Genomic DNA, 20,366 nt, shown 5'->3' on the forward strand with positions numbered 1-20,366 from the left:
TCAGGGGAGACCTGATTGCTCTCTACAGCTACCTGAAAGGAAGGTGTGGGGAGCTGGGGGTCGGCCTCTCCTCACAGGTAACTAGCGATTGGACTAGAGGGAATGGCCTCAAGTTGCACCAGGGGAGGTTCAGATTGGAAATGAGGAGACATTTCTTCTCAGAAAGAGTGGTCAGGTACTGGAACTGGTTGCCCAGGGAGGTGGTGGCATCACCATCCTGGGACTGTTCAAGAAGAGGTTGGACGTGGTGCTTAGGGACATGGTTTAGTGAATGACATTGCTGGTAGGGGGATGGTTGGACCAGGTGAGCTTGGAGGTCTTTCCCAACCTTAATGATTCTATAATACAGCTGTCTTCTAAACGTTTGCTTTATCGAAACCCAGACCATTATCAGTGTGAATCTCCACATCGTAATTCTACAACTATACTCTAGACCTAGAGCCCAGTGCGGCTATTTCTTCTCTGGGCACTGATAAGTAACCATATGCACTTCATCCTCCTTTATGTAATAGCTATCGCAAAGTAAAAGTCAATAATATTTGAGTGCCCAACAGTTCAAGGATGCATCTCAGAGTCACGTGAAAGGGGTGATTAAAGAACAACCCCACACTTAGTGATATTCTTTAAATGCACAGGGTTAAAACTGACTGACTGTGCTGTACTACATACATACCCCCACCAAACAAAGAGGAAGATAACCAAACAGCAAATAAAAAAACTAGTTTCATGATCCAAATGAAGTCACAAATTAAGAAATTTAAAGTTTACTGACACAATTCAGGAAATTAAAAAAAAAAGTTAACTGAAGTTTTAAGAGAACAGCTACAAATACCTGAGTAAAGTCAAAGGGAAACATTTTACTACATTTTTTTTTCAAACATTTACAATGTTTTAGTTTCTTCTAAACAAAACTTGTTAATAATTCAGATTTCTTTTTTTTTTTTTTGCTTATCCTCGATGTTTTAAACCACTACATTTTCCTTTATATTAATTTAGTATTAAATATATATATATAGTGCATTTTAGCAGCTATTCAATTCCAGTGCTCGGAATGTTGTTAAAAAAAGCAGCATATTTGCTTATTAAATATGTTATGAAACATTTGGGCTACAAAGGCCTACAAACTACACTGTGAAAATGAAGAGGTCTACCTGTGTTCACCTTCTTGTCAAGTGCAATTAAAACTGACTATTGTAACACTAAACTAAATAAAAGGTATGGAACAGTCCTGAAGACTGCATGGGGTTACCAAAACCTTATTTCAGCTTTCCAGGTTAAAACCAGATATGGAAATTTGAAAATATTAAGATAATTTTTGATAAGATTTTAAATAACAAAGCTCAGCCATATTAAGCCATGCTACATTATTGCCTTTTCAAATGCAGAGCTACTTAGTGTTGTTTTTTTTAAACTTGCTTTTCATGAGACTTGTCAAGCTAAAGCACTGTATGTAGCAATGATCTTTTATGAAATACTGAGTTTTATACCTATAACAATTATATAGGCTATGCTTACATGAAAAGAAAGATTAAGCTTGATGTATAAACTCCATGCAAATAAACAAGTCATGAATTTGAAAACGTCAGTAATGATCAGGCTTGTTTTCAAGAAGTTACACCTTTGAAGGAAGATACTGAGCTCTGAGTCATCCAGGGAAAATTTGCCAGTATCAGAACAGAACTACCTGGCTTTTCTAAGTCATGTCAGGTGTCATGTCAAAATGTGTAGTAGACATCCTCACGCCTCCAGCTTAAATCTGTGAGCAATTTTATTTGTCGAAATGTAAGAATAAGCATTAAATTTTGAAGAGTCTAATTTTAGTGAGGATGATGGATTTAACATTTGTGGCCTTTAATTCCAGATATAAACAGCTCCTAAAGCACCCCTTACTTACCCCATGATTATTTTGCATCTGTTAACTAAGAGGAAGAGTGGGCCTTAAAGGTGAAAAACACTATAAAAATAAATTGTGCTTAAGATGATTTGTAGTTGAGAAAATGTATAGCAATAACAAAACTAATTTCGGAAGCTGAACATATACATGTTTGAAATGATTTTTCATGATGAGAAATACAGAAGAGCTTCCTGTACAAGTTGCTAATCAAAACAATTTTAAATAGTATTTTCTTACAGTAAACAGCAGTTAAAATACTTAACTCTTTTTGATTCCCACAGAATGAACATCAAGTGAATAATTACAGCTATAATCTTCTCGGTCTCTTTCCAGAAGTTTTCTGCAGAATTATGTCATTAAGACAGAGCTTTCTGCAAGTAACACGGCTCTAATTCAATTGTACTTAATGGCTCCTACTTCATTTTACCAATTTTCCTTCATATTTAGGACTTTGTGAATGCTTTGTCATGGTTTGTGAAATTGATGACAAATAGAACATTAAATTTTCATTTATATATATATATATATATATATATATATGTAAAGAAACTGACTTAACGATAAAACTACAGGAGAAACCCATATACCTAATAAGGATAAAAAATCCTTTAAAGAAAACTTTTTATTTAAACTCCACATCTTAAACACAGTGACAAAGTATAGTTTTGAAAACTGCATTAAGTCTGAAACTTTTGTCCCTCACCATGCCCTCCCTCCAAATAAATGAGCCAATTTTACACATATCTACAGTATTTAATAAAGATGTCCAAACCAGCCAAAGTTCTACATAAATGTTTCAGCACTTAAAAAGAAACATTTAATTTCTTCTCACTCAGCAAAATTAAATGGAAACATAGCATTTATCCAAATAGAGAATGCATTAAACTGTTTTCCTCTATGGGAAAAGGCAGTATCTTAATATGATGATTTAATAAAAACAACAGGTTAACTCGAGAAGGTAGAAACTCTGTTCTTGTTTAAATGTTTGTCAGTTAATCATATCTGATCAATAATAAACCAGTACTTCTTTTGGAGTCGGAACGAGTATTTTAAACATTATAAGTTAATTGATAGGGTATTCTATACATTCTTTGGCTACATATGTTAAGGAAGTTAAATACACATGAAAGCTACTAGCTACAAGTACCTTAAAATAATACACATTTACAGATTATACAGGGATCAGAGTGCAAACACGGTACAAGCGTTGTTTTCAGGGACTAAGTTACAACATCCATTTTTACATCCCAAACTGAAGGCTGCAGACAATCTTAACTTGAGATTCTTAGATTTAGAAATCTCCTTGCAGAGCTTCTTGACCGGCTAAGAATGCCTCAAACTAAACTGTTGCTTCATGGACTAATGTTATCATTTTTAATCATTAGATATAACCTGCAGTGTCTTTTTTTCTTTAAAAGAATGAAGAAGTTCAGAAATTGCTCATATAAAGAACAGAAATACTGGTTGTATCCCAATATGGAATTATAACAATTTTAGATTCTTTTACGTCTTTTGAAGATCCTTAGGAAACAAAACATGAAAGCAGAAATCCATGTCAGTTTTCAGAAAAAGTTTAGGGTTATAGTGATTTTGTGAAAATGCTTAACTTTCTTCTTGCAGCATTTCTTCTATTTCTTTATCCCAGTTTTCATCACGTTTTTCTGATTCTGTCACCACCTCATACTCTTGAAGCTCTTGTTGCAATTCCTTTTCCCAATCAGCAGTCTCTTCTGTGAGAGAGAAATTATTTCTGAGAATAAACTTGATGACATAAAATGTTGCTTATTTATATAAAACAAGATGAATTTGCACTGAGTCTCACTTATGTCCCTTGAATTTTATGGACAAGCCTCCTTCAAAACTAAAGAAACCACAAGATCAGAAATTCATCTTCTGAATGACCACAGATAGGAATTAATTAATATACTAGTCTGTATTCCTGTGTGCACACTATAATAAAGAAAGATAAAAAGCAAATACATAGCTTAGCTGTAACAAGCATCCATTTGCTAACTTTTTTCCTACAGACTTCCTGTTTACTATCAATGGAATCTCCCTTCATGCTTTTAAATCTTGGGGGGATGTGGAGGGAAGCTGTGCTATTTAGAAAATGAATGAAGTTATAAAGTTTGTTGAATATACTGTTAAGAAAAAAACAGGATCAAATACTGTGGATAATTTTGAAGTGAAGCAATTTTTCTCCTCACTGACATTTGTAGCTAGGCAAGCCCATTTAATCCCAGTTGAAGGTAATCATATTTCATACTTCGAGGCAAAAAAATGAGTCAGAAGGCACTCCTGTGTTTTTAATCTCCGTTTAATTAACTTTGCCTATGATACGTAAAGCGTGGGGGAAGAAGTGGGTGTTTGATGTGTTACATGTTGGTCAGTACTTCAGCCTAGAAGGTGGGTAATTCCACTGTCCAAGTCAGTAAGGCCAGCTGAGATTTCTTTGAACAAATTACTCATTAATGGATTATTGAAACACTTCCATTAAAAAATTTAGATGCAAGCTTGGCTACATATTGGAAAAAGCAATTTCAATAAACAAGGATTCAGCAACATCCAAAACAATGAAAAATAACTTCTGAAAAATGTATTATAATTATCTACTCATAAAAGTGTCTTCACTGTAAGTAGCTCATTGAGTATGGCCAGAGCTACATCATTATAGTGTTATGCTTTTTTACATCAGTATTAGTTCTTCTGAACCACTTTTTTTTTTTTTAAGAATAAACCCTGCTTTTTTTTTTTTTTAATTCTCAACATTGTCAAAGCTATTTATTGAAGGTTAACCATTCCAAATGCATGTAAACCTTTTACAGCAAAGGCACCTGGCAAACTCAGAGTCTGGTGCAAAAAATGACTTTTTAGCTGGTATCATAAGAAGCCTGACTTCCAAATACGGTACTTTACCTACATTAAATAAAAACACATGCACATAATGACCTATGAAAGAGAATGAATAGAAAGGTAGACAAAACAATACTTCACCATCACTTTCATAAAACAGCCACCTAAGAATTGTCAGTTTCTTTGGACTTACACTCCTCACAGATAACATTCTGTACACGACATAGTTTGGTGGTAAGAACTATTATTAATTTCTGTAATATTTAATTGCAGAACATTTAATACAATTTGAAAAAGGGTCACAAATCTACTTTTCTAAACTTAATTAAAATATGTATTTATTTTTAAAACAACCTATCTTAGAATTACTGTATTTAAGACACAGAAGGTACTAACTGTTTTACCTTCTACTACTGAGGTCTCTTCTCTCTTTTTGTCTAGCACCAGTTGTTCCATTTCTTTTCTTAGGTCTTCCTGATTCAAATTACAGGCATCAAAGGCATCACTCACAAATTCTGATACACCTGGACTTGTGGAAATCTCTTCCTCATCCTGTAATAAGATAGTGTTGTAAAAGCTTACCCAAAAAGTGGGAGGATAGAATGTCACCAATATAAACTTTCACACATTCAGATGACTGCCTTTTAGTTACAGCCAGAAAAAAACCAAAACAAAACAGAAAACCCAACAAACCAAATGCATTACCCTGACAATTCTTTTCATGCACAGGCTATTTTCCTTTAAGAACATTTTTTGTACAGTTAACAACAGACACTTAATCTGAAAACGATCTGCTTTTCATCCTAGGCCCTTTCTGCATTCTCAAAAACTTTAAAACTGTTTTCGTAGTGTTCAGAAACAACACTGAACTCATAAGTAGTTTAGAAAAGTATGTAAGACTGATACTAAATTTTGACCATTAATTCAATAATGGTTTTCTACACACAAATAAGATTAAGAGAGGACTGTTCTTCGGAAATGTTTCTAGCTTAATTTCGTCCACTGCGTATTATTGCCAAGTGAACGCACAGATCTGCTTTGCCAAGAGTGTTCTCTGGCACTGATTTTACAGTCCAGAAATGAACAAGGGTCATCAGGTGTCTAAGGTAAAGTTTTTTGCAGTGTCAAGCAAAGCTCTTCTTGCTGTTGCAACAAAATAATGTTGCTATGGCAATGCATAATTTAGATTTCCCGCATTTATGCTCGATATTGCTGAAGAGTTGGACAAAACATAGTACACATTTTTATGAAGGTATCCACTGTGTCTAAATACAATGCAAACCTTCTACTCTGAACATTTTGGAAGTGCTACTCTGAAGAGTAAAAAAAAATCTTTGTTATTATAATGTGCAGGATACTAATGAAAGTATACTTCAGATAAATTATTATTTCTCTACTGAAAATGAATATTATGGCAGAACAGCAGCAAGTTAGAAGTGGGCTGTCAGATATTATAATAGTTTTAACTTACTCAAAAGGATGCATAATTAACTATGAAATAACAGTTTCACATAATAAATGCCAGATAAATGTTTTTACCTCTTGAGATTTTATCTGAGGCTTTATTGTAACAGGTGGTGTTTTTGGCCGTATTGTTTCTAGCAAGAGAGAAAATCATAGATTACATGTAAATACATAAAGACTACATGAAATCTCAACAGATACTAAATATAGAAGGAAACATTGTATTTTAAATTTTAATGAATCCTGGTGGTTAGAGGCTGAGTTCATCTATAAGTGGTAAGGCATTTGCAACAAACACAAAACCTAGAGAAGGAAATTTCTGATCTTAATTAACTAAGGCAAATTCAGCAAACCATTTACTTATTATGAATCCAAAGTTAAATCACTGGAACCCCTCTGCCCCATTAAACAATCCAAAGAACCACATAAATAGGAACAGCTGGAAATGGGGAAAAATGTTTTCTATAAAAAACTCACAGATTGCATCACGTGCTGCGAGATCTTTCAAGTACAAACATGTAGACTTCCTCAGGAAATACAGGTACGACCTACCGTGGGACTTACCAAACTTTCCTGCTCGGGAACTACTACTGACATGGGTACCAGCTCTTACATACAGCAGACTATCTGCACACATATCCCTAAAACTACACAAGAGTGCTCCGGAGTCTCACCTTTCACACAGGTAGAAGTCACTGAAAAACAAACCCTAGAAGGTGTTCCAGATTTCCTAAAACTCACTGCATATTCTCAATGTAGCAGCACGGTACTGGGAAGACAATGATTGTTTACAAAGAAGTACAGATCTTTTTCTTGGTAGATAAAGGAACACCCCAACTTTCCTCCTCATGTCACTAGTTGGGTAGAGGGTTAACAATAAGAGATGGCTGCAGGAACAATTAACCTGCTGGGCAGGTTGTAGTAGTGATGGAGTGCTTGCTTAGCAGTTTATTTGTTTAAACGTGCAAAACAGCTGTGAGCTTGCAGCTGTGTTTATTGCAGTGTAGCCGGGTGGACCTTTCCTGCTTACTCAGTGATTTCTGAAGAGGGAATTTTTCAGGTTTAATTTCTAAAATTAAGATCAGCTCTAATTAAAATAATTCTCTAATTGGTAGCTGTCACAGCTTATACAGCTCATCTGCTAAACGGCCACTGCTCTGTCACATCCTCTTTTCTCCTTCCCCTCCCTAAATCTTCACAGGATCTGTTCTTGTACCCGACACCATGTCCAAAGAGGCTCCACCATTCCCAGCCCATTCCCAGGGGAGGCTGTGGAACACGGCACTAACACTTTGCTGTTCAATGGGTGCCCAAAGCACTGGGCAGAAGAGGTGCCTCAGGCTGCACCTCCTTCTCTCATGCAGAAGCATCACAGCAGCGCTGTGCCGGGCCGTGCACCAGTCTAATGCAACTAACGTACCATTGGCACTGTTCTGCATCTACTGCTGCTGATGTGCTCCCTGCCCATGAGGTAACTTAACTCCCAAGTAAATAGCTCTGCCTGAAGGAGCAGAATCTAACATTGTCATAGAACTTATATGCATAGAGTTTCTAGGTCAGAACATGAAAAGCTTTCCATTTGTTCCTTTTTTCCTCCTTCACATGAATCATGCTAGTTAAACTTTGTGAAAACAACACGTAAAGAGGAGACAGATGGAGATAAAATGAAGGCAATTAATTCTGTTTTGTAGACATTAGCTTTACAAGACACTCTGAATATTATGAAAAGTTACCAACAGGCAAGTACTTCTAGTTTTACCCCCCCCCAATTAGGGAATCCAACCTTCAAAAAGGTCATATAAAACAAAATCAACACAGATGATTCAGAGCTCCTACACCTAGGAAGTCTCGAAATCAAACAAAACATATTTACTATAGTTTAGTAAATGTATCTTTGCCATTGTATAAAATATAGCCATTAGGATGGTTAACCTATCTGCATAACCCTATAGCAGTCTTCTGAATCATACGAGAACCTTCACAGGCCAAAAGATGCTATATATTTTTCCCCCCAAAATGAACATATGTTTTGTTTTCAGTCACAATGGTAAAGTTTTACTGGAAGAGCTCTTTGGGAATAATCCAGCAACTTTCTCTAGCACTTTCTAAGCACTTGGATGACTCAACGATGACAGTTTTTGTTGTTCAGTTGCCCTGTCTCTCCTGTAGAATTGAGACACTTCCACCAGAACAGACATGGCTTGGCAAATTTGAGTATTGAACTTCTTTAAAAAAACAAGGTTGTAAAGGAAACCTTCAGCATTTTAATTAACGACAGAAAAAGCTTCTATTTGACTAGCCAATCAGCCACAACAGTGATAGCTTTCTTTTTTTCTGAAATTGGTTTACTGAAGCAGTGATATGCAGAAACAGAAATCAAAAAGCTCAGGGGTAAGGGGAAGCTTACTAATAGTAAAAAGGCTTTGCAAGGAATATGCTTATCAACGATAATGAAGAAAATCTTTTGGCAGAACTTTTGTTTTCTAGTCTTTCCAAATGCAACCAAAAGAACTAAAAGGCAGTAATAAATGAAAGGATACAATATGAAGATTTACTGTGAGGCACTACAGAAACCAGAGAAGACAGTCACCACTCTTAATAGTCTACAATATAATCCTATCAGTTGGTGTAATGAAAAAACCAAAGGAAAAGAAATCTAAAAGGAAATCCAAAAGAAAAAAAAAAAGAACAAAATTACCACTACCAAGAACAAAAACAAGCCAAACCCTCAAACTCTCAAAAAATAAAGACATCCAAGAAGAAAAAAAATGATATAAATGCATTTAGATGGCAGTTAGGTGTAAACGTTTATGAAATAGTGAGAATCCCAGCAATTTCCTGAGTTGGATGGCACCTATACAGGGTAGCAGTAAACACAATTCGTAGAATACGACAAAAATGGGGGCTGAATGTAGTGAGACTGTAGGAGTGCTACGACATGAACAGTTAATTAGGAAACAAGCTTAAGTACAGCCTGCACCAGAAGCTAAAGACAGAAAATCTCTACTTTGATGAAAGAGTTAGCGTAAGGCATTGAAGAACAGTTCTTTTATGCAAGGAAAAAAATAAAGTTGCAGCTTCCACAAAAACGAATCTTGGGGGATTCTCAGTTAACTCTTGGTAAGAAGTGACTTTGTGTTTTCTTTTTTCCTTTTATGTTTTCCTTCCCTTTTTTTTTTTTTTTTTACACAGACATCTAATTATGTGAACTTTGTCAAGAATTAACATCTTTGAGGCTGTTTTTCATATAGAGTTGACTTTTTTCACTCATCTCAAATTATCCTTCCTTTATAATTGCTGACCAGTTTATAGCTTCCTGAAGAAATGACTTTTTGGCCCATATTTTGATGAGCATAAGGGTTAAAAAATGCATGAACACATGAAAAATATTTTATGAAAAAATCAGAAATCCTAAATAATGCTAGTTATCAACAGTATTACTATACATCTTGTCTGATTTCCAATTAATGCAATGAAGTATGGAAAAAGTATAAAAAAGGAAGAAAAACAAGGTTCATGGTTTTGGGCAAGCGTCATAGGTGCCTTACATGTTAAGATGCTAGATTTACATGAGAATACAGAGCTACATGACACGTAAAAATCAGATGAGTAGACTTTAGTAATTATTACTAGTAAAAAAAGTACAGAATTGAAGCTACTTATGCAGGTAAGATTAAAAAGAGAATGTGAGTGCAAATGATCAGGAGGAGTCTGTCAAATAGACAAAATAGACAAAACCATACAGCACAGCACAAAAGAGCAGGAGACTATCCACTGAAACAGTTGCCACAGAGGCAGGGAAGGTGACACCAAAAGGCAGCACCTTTAGCAGTGTCAAAGTCATCTATGAGAATACAACTATGGAACAAGGACTCCACTGACTCCACTCTGCTTTGTTCATTCTAGAGGGTCTTTGCCTGTGCTAAAACACACACACACTCTGAACAACTCCTACAAGAAAGAAACAGAATGAGACAAAGTGACAGAGGCATGCACACACACAAAACAAAATCAAACAAAAAAACCTGAGGAAACTACAATCCTTTTTGAAAAAAGTACGTTCTATGCAACATGCCAGCCCAGCTCTGTAATCTCCCAATAACCTTCCCTGCAACCCAAGATTTAGCTGCCTGTATCCAAGGAACCAGGGCCCAGATGAGTAACCTTGGCTCAGATTGTGTGGAAAATTACCAAGTTGAGCAAAAATGCTGTGAGAAAGTCTGTAAAAAGTTAAGAAAGGTGATACTAGAGACTGAAGTAGCATTACAAAGATGGGATCATTAGTAGTGTAAAGACTAGAGAGGAAAACTGACATGAAAAGATATATCTGAAAGATCTGAAAGAGGGAAAAAGGAGTCAGCTTGACACTGATCAGCGGGTTGTCAGTCAGGCTGGCAGTGTCATCAGGACAACATCAGCACTAGTGGATTTGATGATGATTTTTTTTTTTTTTAATCTGGGGATACGCAAATCTTTCCAAGGTATAGCAAAGGCTTTATCCTCCTGCCCAGTGCCTATTCCGCCTGCAAAAATTCCTTGGAGGTGGTGAATGTAACCTAGCTTAGGCTATTATTTTATGAGCTACTAGATATCTTTTGTGTCTTAGCCAGTAACTGCTTCGTACTCTTAAGCTGCACATATTCCTGCAGGAAGAATTTGTTTGTATGCAGGTAAAGATGCCCAGTAAGAATATATTGCATACACTGATCAGCATAACTGAAGAAACATATGTTAAGGTGGCTTTTTTATCTCAAGGTTGAATCTCGGATAGCCTTATGTACTGATCTTCCTCCATTTCTGTAACACTTTGCATGCCTTTCCATGTCCTACATGCCTCTGCCACCACAGTAATTTTACCCCAATATCACTAACTTACTTCTGTTTGACCTGAGGCCTAAGCAAAAGAACGTGCTGAGACAAGCGAGAGCAAAGGGCATGCTGGGTTGGCTAGGACCTGTTATCTGTCAGGTGAACCAAAGGTACCTGGGACTTCTGGCAGGTCAAAATAGCGCACCAGAAACCACTGGTGGTGGAGAGCCATTATAAGCAGAGTACAAAATTTCATCTCTTGAGACTTGCAGTCTTCTGGCAAAGTTGGCTGAAATTGCAAAACCGGTTAAAAGCACTGGGAGCCCCCTTCCCCCCTTCTAACAAACAGACTGAGTATGAGGAGAGAGATCCTGATTTCATAGCAAATCAAGGATGAAAATTCTGTCACCTGAAGCATACAGTCAGTAGGCATGACTTTAACTTAATAACCTGTGCCAAAAATTTCTTCCACACCTGTCAGTTGACTATCCTCTTCTCTGCCTTTGTTCTCTTCTTTTCCTGCTGCTTGCTGTTGAGCAGCAAGCGCGGTGAGCTGTGCAGATTGTTTAATTAGGGACACTCTGTAGAAATAATTTCTCCAGAACACCTCCTCCTTTACACTAGAGAGAGAAACAGATATTGATTACTACATTTGGAAATATATTTGCTTTCACCATCTAGCAATGAACTAAAAATAAATATGCAGAGGAAAGGGATAAGCAGAGTTGCCTCAAGTGAAAACTTAGAAATTTGTGATATAAGCAATTAAAAAAAATCCATCATTATAAAAATTCTTGATCTCTTCCACAACAGTTACATTGTCTGCTCAAAACCAGTTTCTCTTGCTTGCAATACTGCTGTTTCGTATTCTTTTGTCATTTCTCCAGGGGGCCTCTGACTATCTGTAATCATCTCTTTGGGGTGTCAATTACACCCTTGGATATGAAGTTTTTTGTTGCTGCATTTACCTTTGTTTGGGAAACAGGTTTTCAACTATTTACCACAATAGACTTAGAAAAAATTAAGACTTCTCCTATACTAAAAACAAGGGGTCCTTAGTAGTTCCAAATTTGTAAGACTTCTGTTCTTTACTTTAATTGCTAAACTGCAATGCACTTGCAATATCCCATGTATTTGAAACTGGTAGATATAAAATACATACAGAGGAAGTACAGAAAGAATTGAAGGAAGTAGAAAAAAGGTTGTAAGTTAGGAATATTTACAGATACATTAAAAGTACTGTGTTACACAGTTACCAGCAAAAATTACTTACTGTTTAGGGACGAGATCAAACCTCATCCTATTGAGAAGCTGATCTTCTTGTAACATCACCATCGCAACAGGGTACATTTGATCAAAGTCAAAATTAAACTGAACACCTGCTGGAGGATCCCTTAGAAAGTTTCGTTTATCCTTTGAAGAACATATGACAGTTATTAACTAATCTCAGAAAAAGGTTATTGTGTTTCACACACACCACCACCAAATCCCACTTCTGACATAATTCTATTACAGCACAAAGCTGTAAAGCTTTTTATAAAAATGAAAAATCATACTGTTGATCTACTTTGACTCAAGTTAATGCTGATATAAATCCTGCTTACTTCGCACAAGATCAGTACTGTGACACACATTTAAAAAAGTATTTTGAAAATAATTTAACAATGTCAGACAAACTTGTTTTAGAAAAAAAAAAGCAGTTTTAATCTTTCCAACAACAACAAAAAACCAGATAAATACTTACTGCTGATAAGGCCAGTATTTGTTGTTGAATTGTCTCTTCTTCATTGCTGTCTACCCAGGGAGGAACTGCTGCTTCTGTTATTGAAAGAAGGAAAATATTTGCATTTGTACTACTTTAAAAAACAAAAGTCGCAAAAATAAGCAGACTTGCATCAGCAAGTTAGTTCATTGTTCCTTTTTCCTAAACTAAGCTTGAGGCATAAGACATCCATAAGACCACTGTAGGCCTGGATCTTTGCTTACCAGAGGTAAACAAAAACTTTAAATAGTTGTTGATTTCTGTAATTATAAAACAAAAACTGTGGAGGTTTCTTCAGTGTCAGAATTTACTGCCTCTTTGTTTAGTTACTGAAGTAAAGCTGTATAACTGTGTAAGCTGCCTGCAAATAGAAATTTCTAGACTCACTTTAAACATGTAAACTTTGCTTAAATTAAAATTTCAAAATATTTATTAGCATATTAATTTTCTGATAACCAGAGGACACCAATTCTTCACCTATGGTGAAAAATACAGATTTATTACAAATTACAATGAATTATACATTGAAAAAGCATACTGCAGCTGACCTGATTTACATATTTACACAGATGCTTCCAGAATAATTCTGTAGCCTGTACGCAGAGGAAATAAACTATTCCAGATATATAAAAACTTATTAATCTCTTCACCGCCGATGCAAATTCAGCCCGCAGAGATACTATAATTCATCTGAACGAGTTAACACAATTCGTGTGCACTCAACTATCTATGCCTATTTGCCTATTCACTTGATATAAGCAAACTTCTACCCACATGGATTCACATGCTAATGTGAATGCTAATCCATTAGGCCATCTCTCTCTGTCTCCCCTTTCTTGTCAACGTAGCCACCCAGTTTCATGAAACTTGTAGGAATATTTCATCAGATTCCAAAGTTTACTCACAGATACAAGATTAACAATAAAGCCACTAATTATTCAAACTGTAACAAATTATTATATCCAGGTAACACATTAAAAGAGATATAACCCAAATGATGAAGCGTAATGTAGAAAAAAGCGCCTATTTTAAAGTCTCACATAGATCCACTTGTCTTAATAGTACATGGGTGGATAACTCATAGGATTTAGATCACAGATAATTACAGAGCAAAAGAGTTACGGGAAAGCAAAAGAGCACTTATGCCTTTAATGTAAGCAGAGCAACTACTCCTACAGTGACTCATTAAATATTACAGTGCAACCCCTAACCCGTGTTTTTCATTTCATTATGAAAACGTGACGCGACTGCCAAAACTCAAAAGAAAGGTAATCAGCATGACTGTTTTCAATAAATACACAGGCTTGGAATTCAAAACAACTGTGAGGCAACAGCTTTGCTAGCACACTGATCTTTCAGTTGATTTCAGAAGTTGAATTTGGTTAAAAAGCCAAATCTAAACTTACAAGACAACGTAACAATGACATCGCTCAAAAATGTCATCTTCCTATCCCATTGAATATACAAAATTCTGCTATATATATGTTTCATTAAACAGAGATCTGATGGATTAGGCCTAGATATAGCTCAGTTACCCAGCCCTCAGAAAATTTTAGTTTATGCAGTATCATGCATTATTCAAAATAGTTTATATTACCTGATTTTTTTGTTTGCTGTTCTTGGACAAACTTCTTTTGTTCCTTCTGAAAGTCTCCAATAATCGTCTAAAATAAAAATTAGGGAACCACAATAAATAAATTTGCTTCCTTTGTTTCATGTCTGTTCAGAAAATGCTTTCAAATACTTCTCAGTAACACATTCTTGTATCTCTTCTCTCAGGCCCTTTCTGTAAGTTAAGGACTCTGCGGCAATCATACATTCTGCTTTACTCGAGCATTTGATTTTGCATTTAAACTAAATGAACTCTTTCAAAAATTACATTTATAACTTTATTAAGTTCAGGGGACAAAGATCACAACGGAAAGTCCTAATTTATGGACTTAACCTGAACATCTGCATACCATGCATACCTTTCCCTCCTTACATATCAGACAGACTGTTTAGACCTATTTAAACGTGTTTTAAGAAAGACTAAGAACTTAAAGATACCCTTGGTCTTAGGGTAAGATTCAAGACTTGACTAAGAAATATATCCATTGCAAGAAATCAGACTTACAATTGTTAAGTATGACTTTCAGAAGGTGTGCTTAGCTGAAATCAAATAATTTCTCCACCTATAACGGTGACAAATTTTCATCACAAAATTACATTCAGAAATATCCTTTATAGAAATTAACATTGAAAAATAGGCAATGGTCATGGAAGAGTTATACACTTGATGTAAAACACAGCATTGTGCATTTTGCGGCAAAAGTTTCAGAGATTTAGAATCATAGAATCATTTAGGTTGGAAAAGACCTGTAAGATACCTGGTCCAACCTTTAACCTAGCACTGGCAAGCCCACCGTGTCCCTAAGCAAACCCCATGTCCCTAAACTCTACATCTACACATTTTTTGAAGACCTCCAGGGATGGTGACTCAACTGCTTGCCTGGGTAGCGTGTTCCAATACTTCACAACCCTTTCAGTAATGAAATTTTTCCTAATAACCAACCTAATCTTCCCCTGGTGCAAACCTGAGGCCATTTAAAACAAATTTCATAGGTAGGAATGCCATAACCTATGTAACAATGCAAATGTTGTTCTGTACTTGAAAACACAGGTAAAAAAGAAAAAGGAATATTGCTGGAAATTAGAAGTGAATACTTAAACCTATTGTAAGATATTTTAAGATACAAATTTTAAGCAGTAATCAAACAGATCAACAAGTTGCCAAAAACCATGTAAGATGTCAGGAAAAATCATGATGAATACCTATCCATTTTTTTTTTTTTAATTCAACGCCCCACCATTTCAGCTTAAGGCTAATATCAATGAGAAAGCTATTGTAGTGCCTATTATAATAATAAATCATTGTGGTTCCTTCTGGGTGTAAGTTACCTGAATTTTTAGCATTTATAGAATAAAATAATTGATATGGTTAAGAGAACAGCTTTAGGATGCTATAGAAGCTATAAACCTATTTCTCCCATACGTAAACTTTTAAGTCAAAATACAGAATTTACATTACCTAAAGTACAGAGAAAAGAAAATGAAACTTTAGGAGTAAGAAACTGTCACTAAGTACCTACAGCATATTTTATGAGTGCTACTGCTTGTGTAATAAATGATCAAATAACCTTCTTAGTCTACTTTTCCTTTTTTTTCCCCAGCATCATTAAAAATTAAACCATAACAGAAATTTAAAGTGTGTTTTGATGATTAATTTGGAAAAAGGACACAAACATTTATTACAACAAAAACTGAATCTCATTGTATTTAAAAAAAAAAAAAGAGAAATTCTTTAGTTTCTGGGAAGGGGTGTCTGAGAGTAGCAGTAGGATGGGGCTGGCTGTATCTCCTGTGCCTGGCACTCCTGGATGCACAGTCCCACTACTACTGGCTTGGTTTTGGCCACTTCCCTTCCAAGCTACCTTTGCTCTACAAAAACACTTGCTGCGGAATTAAAGCAACTGGAGCCTGCAGCCAAGAAATGGGAGGGCAAGAGATGAATGGCAGGGTGAGGGAGAAGAACAGGACCATAGCAAGGTGTTTCATTAGCTCACTGGGTCTTATGAACACATACCTGTATAGCTCTAGGCCCTTACTACACAGTATCCACAAAGCTGACCTCATTCTGAATCTTGCTACAGAGACACATTTATGAGACATGCTACAGCATTTCCTCTTCCCACTTAATTGGAAAAAGAAAAATAACTACACATCTCCCAGCTGTCTAATTCTTCCAGCCTTTTCCCCTATTTCATCGCTTTGTTTTCTGCTGTTCTTTCTCCAGTATATTTACATCCTGAAGGAAGTAAACACAGGTGCAGCATCGAGTAAAGCAGATTTGGCTTTTTTTTTGCACACCTATCCTGAATGAACATTTCAGTCACATCATTTATCGTGACAGGAGATACCTGTAATTGAAATACGCAATTGCTAAAACCAGCTTAAAGAAATGTTATCACATGCTGGATTTGTTACACATTACCAGGACAGTATGCAGGCAGATCTTTCAGATAAAGTATCAAGAAATAAAATACCTTATCAATGATACTGTCGATTTTTCCTTCTTCTACAGACTTCTTTATGGTCTGTGCTGTTTCGGCAACAGATTCAGATATCTTTTTTGTGGCAGCAGTGGCAAAATTGAAGAGGTAACCTTTCACAGATGAGAAGGACAAGAGTTGAAAAAAGGTATCTTTACATCCAGTTCTCATACTAAAATCACATTTCTCTTTATACGTTTGGATACCTACTTGAAGTCTTCTTTCAAAATCATTTAACCCAGCTCTGACCTCCAAAGAACTCCTAAAATCCTATTTTTATCCCTTTCTAGTTCATATCTTCTCTAGTCTAGATAATGATCAAACCATATATTTGATCAAAGTTTCCTGGGAAACAAATCTCTATACTTGAATGCTGATTGCTAAATCAAACACTCCTAATTTCTCTTGACATACTGCTTTCCAATCAATATTCTGAAACAATAGCTTTCATAATTTCACTTCAGTATTTCTGAGACCTTAAGCAACGAAGTAACTCTGGCAACAGTATTAAAACAATTCTATTTTTTAGAATATCAACATGCACAATAAAGTCTGATGAAGCAAGACAAATGAATGCATGAAAAAGTCCTGGTAAGTAACACTTCACATTCCTTTAAAATTCTTAAGACTGAAGCTTGCTCTTGGTGCTTGCCCTTTTCCATTTCCCACTGTGGTGTTCTTCTAGCTCCATTAGAAACAGTGTGACAATGTTTGTTTTTCTAAATATGTTCAGTGGGAGAACAGCAATAACAATTACTTTAAAAACTGTAACTAGCATTTTCTGTATCTGCAGTGCTGAAGGGACGAAAGATGGCAGGGAAGGAACTATGTAGCACAGGCAGTTGCTTGTATTGTTAGCTTCCAATTAAAGGAGTCAGAACAAAGGCAAGCAGCAAGAGGTCTACCAGGAACCTTTAGAAACGTTAAATACCAGTTTATTGACAGAGGATCTTAAAAACAACATTGACACTGTTTATTTCTCAGATAATTACACGATGTCACAAACACTTTATTACGTTTAATCAGATCTATTATTACTGTAATATCACTGCCGCGGTATTTACAATGTCAGTAAGTGCTATAGTAAATAATATAATTCTAGGGTTAGAAGGAGGGAAGAAGTAATGGTGGACCTAAATTGCATGGTCGCTACCAAAGATACATTTGAAACATTAGTAAGAACGCAAAACACGTGGGACAATAAGGATCTTTCAGTTATCCCGGAACTGACCCGCACTTTTATACACGGGGCTTTCAAAAACAAACATCACTTCTGTTTAAAACAAACAAATGAAAAAACACCTTCGTTTTCAGGAAGGGTCTCACAAAAATTCAAGTTCCTTATCAGTTAGAAATGTAACAAATAACCTTACCACGTGAAAAAAAATGTTTTAACACATGGTTGCTCACCACTGGTAGAATGAGTTACTTTGGAACATTCATGTCACCTTCTGGAAAGCTGACTGTCGTTCTCTGAAGCACATAAAACATTCTTTCTTAACAATACCACCAAATTAATACTGAAAAATGGAGAGGCCTAGCTGCCCCTTAAGCCAGCCAGTTTTTTCATACACAACTTCCTTCTGTAAGGCACGGAATGGTGGCAACCAAATTTCTTCCAATAACTTGCTCATATCTTTGTCATCTGTTATCAGGCTTCACATCCCATCACGTGCTTGATAAAAAAAAAAACACGCCTATCTGCCTATCTACTACCCTTCATATAGACAGAAATACAGTATCCCTCTTGGGACAGTAGAGGAAGCAGCAGCCTACTGGATTATTTCCTCCTCACAAGCTTTTATTGGTTATTTTATGTATCCATGGAAGCTTCCTTTGCAACGCAATTGTTTTGCATTTGACACGCAATTGCTTTAAGTGCAAAACAGTCTGAAACATTTGCTGCCTGGCAACTTTTTGGTATTGAGCAAAGTGCTTTTGGCCAGTCCTGAAAACAGTCTGAAAAGCAAAATGTTTTTTTTCTTTCCATTAAGGATGGATATTCTTCTTATGCCAAGGCACTTACAAAGCCCCAGTACGAGGTGGTACTTAACCTTGGAATGGAATTAGTGGTGGAAAAACACTTTGACTTTCAAATGAAAGAGAAAGTTTTGGTTCCTCTTACAAATCTATGCCTGTATTAAGAATATATACCTAACAATACGTTTATTGTTAATTTGTAATGACAAATTCTCCTATCTTTTCTAATGGCATAAGAAGCAAAAAAAAAAAAAAAAAGAACAAATATAAGGCTTCGGTTTTATCAGTAGAATACTTTTTAAGTGCTAGGGGAGTCTTTCACACAGCTACCTTGGTCATTAGTCATGCAAATATTTCTAGGGTTATCACGTGTTACAGTAGTGATGTCCAAATTCTTACAAAAGGACCTTTCCCCGACAGTCTTTTCTGGTGTCACAGGGAACGTATGCATGCATCTATTTATCAGTTTCTTTATCAGAGCAAATTATAGGACGGACTTCTTTATCCATAACACTCAATACTTATTCTTCTGAAAATTCAAAGTATTTTTTCCCTCCTGGACAACCAGAGGGGACAGCAGATTAGGTTCTACTTAGATGAACAACCAGGCAAGTGTCTGACCAAACTACACAGATAATTTGCTGCGTTTCAGAAACCCAGGACAAGTAACAAGTTAAAGCAACACCTCAGACTAATGTCACAGAAGATCAGGGCACCAGTGAGAAACGCCTTGCCTGCAGAGCCGTGTTTTGGAGGAGTTTTACTTAAGAATCTACAACAGCAGTGCAGAATCCTTGCCTACAGCCCTACCTCACAAGGGATAAGCTCCCTGAAATCATCAAAAAAACGTTACTTTCCTAGGAAAGATGACAAAAACCCATAGGCACCACTCCTCCTGCAACGACAACAGGACCAGCGGCTAAGCAGGCCCCGTTTAGGCACCGGGAGGACGGGGACACTCGGCTCAGGGGGTACCGGAGGGGAAGCGGGGCGGTGGTGGCGGCGTGTGGGGGTTCCCCCCCCAGCCCCCGGCACGGCGGCGGGCCGACACTCACTGCCGAGTCCCTTGGCCTGGCTGAGGAGCGCCTCCGAGTCCGCCGGCTCCTGGCTCCGCACGGCTTCATCCTCCTCCTCCTCCCGCTGCTTCCGCTCCTCCTCCTCAGCGGGGCCGCCGCCCTCCTCGGCCGACGGCAGCAGCTTCTCCTCGCCCGCCCGCTCCAGCCCCAGCCAGCTGCCCAGCCCGCGCAACATGGCTGCCGGCCGCTTAACGGCGGTTAACGGCAGCGCCCCGCCGGCCAACGGCCGAGCCCTCCCCGCTCCTTCCGCATACGTTACTTCCGGGTGGGCGTGGCCCCCGAGCCGGGGCGGGGCTCACAACCCCCGCGGCGGCGGCCGCACCCCCCGCGCCCCCTCCCCCGTCCCCCCTTCCCCATTTCACGTGCGCGTGCGCGCGCCTCGCGTGGACGCCGCGCGGAAGGTAACGGCCGCGGCGCGAGGCTGCGCCTGCCCGGGG

At 37.2% G+C, this 20,366-nt stretch overlaps 2 protein-coding genes across 3 annotated transcripts in view; one reads left to right on the forward strand and one right to left on the reverse strand.

The window, feature by feature from the left end:
- Positions 1 to 1,750: 1,750 nt before the first annotated feature.
- SYAP1 (synapse associated protein 1) lies at positions 1,751 to 20,202 on the reverse strand. The gene is made up of 9 exons (XM_035542022.2): positions 19,909 to 20,202; positions 16,868 to 16,986; positions 14,380 to 14,446; positions 12,765 to 12,838; positions 12,294 to 12,433; positions 11,495 to 11,640; positions 6,287 to 6,345; positions 5,152 to 5,299; positions 1,751 to 3,624 (listed from the first exon to the last, which is right to left on the reverse strand). The coding sequence occupies exons 1-9, from the start codon at positions 20,102 to 20,104 to the stop codon at positions 3,497 to 3,499; spliced, it is 1,077 nt and encodes a 358-aa protein (XP_035397915.1). The 5' UTR covers positions 20,105 to 20,202; the 3' UTR covers positions 1,751 to 3,496.
- Positions 20,193 to 20,366, forward strand: part of CTPS2 (CTP synthase 2) — a 76,072-nt gene continuing 75,898 nt past the window's right edge. Inside the window, exon 1 of one of the 2 annotated variants that reach the window (XM_035542020.2) lies at positions 20,193 to 20,330. The gene's annotated coding sequence lies outside the window, so the exon portion shown is untranslated. The remainder of the gene's footprint in view (positions 20,331 to 20,366) is intronic. The other variant, XR_007707743.1, reaches the window with a different exon arrangement.

The sequence above is a fragment of the Cygnus atratus genome, chromosome 1 (assembly GCF_013377495.2).
Source record: "Cygnus atratus isolate AKBS03 ecotype Queensland, Australia chromosome 1, CAtr_DNAZoo_HiC_assembly, whole genome shotgun sequence".
Lineage (NCBI taxonomy): Eukaryota > Metazoa > Chordata > Aves > Anseriformes > Anatidae > Cygnus > Cygnus atratus.

What these genes read in the sequence shown, in the direction of transcription:
- SYAP1 (XM_035542022.2), bottom strand. Translation starts at nt 20,104, where the DNA reads ATGTTGCGCGGGCTGGGCAGCTGGCTGGGGCTGGAGCGGGCGGGCGAG. An exon ending in AAATACTGGCCTTATCAGCA is followed by an intron (nt 12,434 to 12,764) that starts GTAAGTATTTAT and finishes TGTTCTTCAAAG; the next exon opens with GATAAACGAAACTTTCTAAG. An exon ending in AGAGACCTCAGTAGTAGAAG is followed by an intron (nt 3,625 to 5,151) that starts GTAAAACAGTTA and finishes TCTCTCTCACAG; the next exon opens with AAGAGACTGCTGATTGGGAA.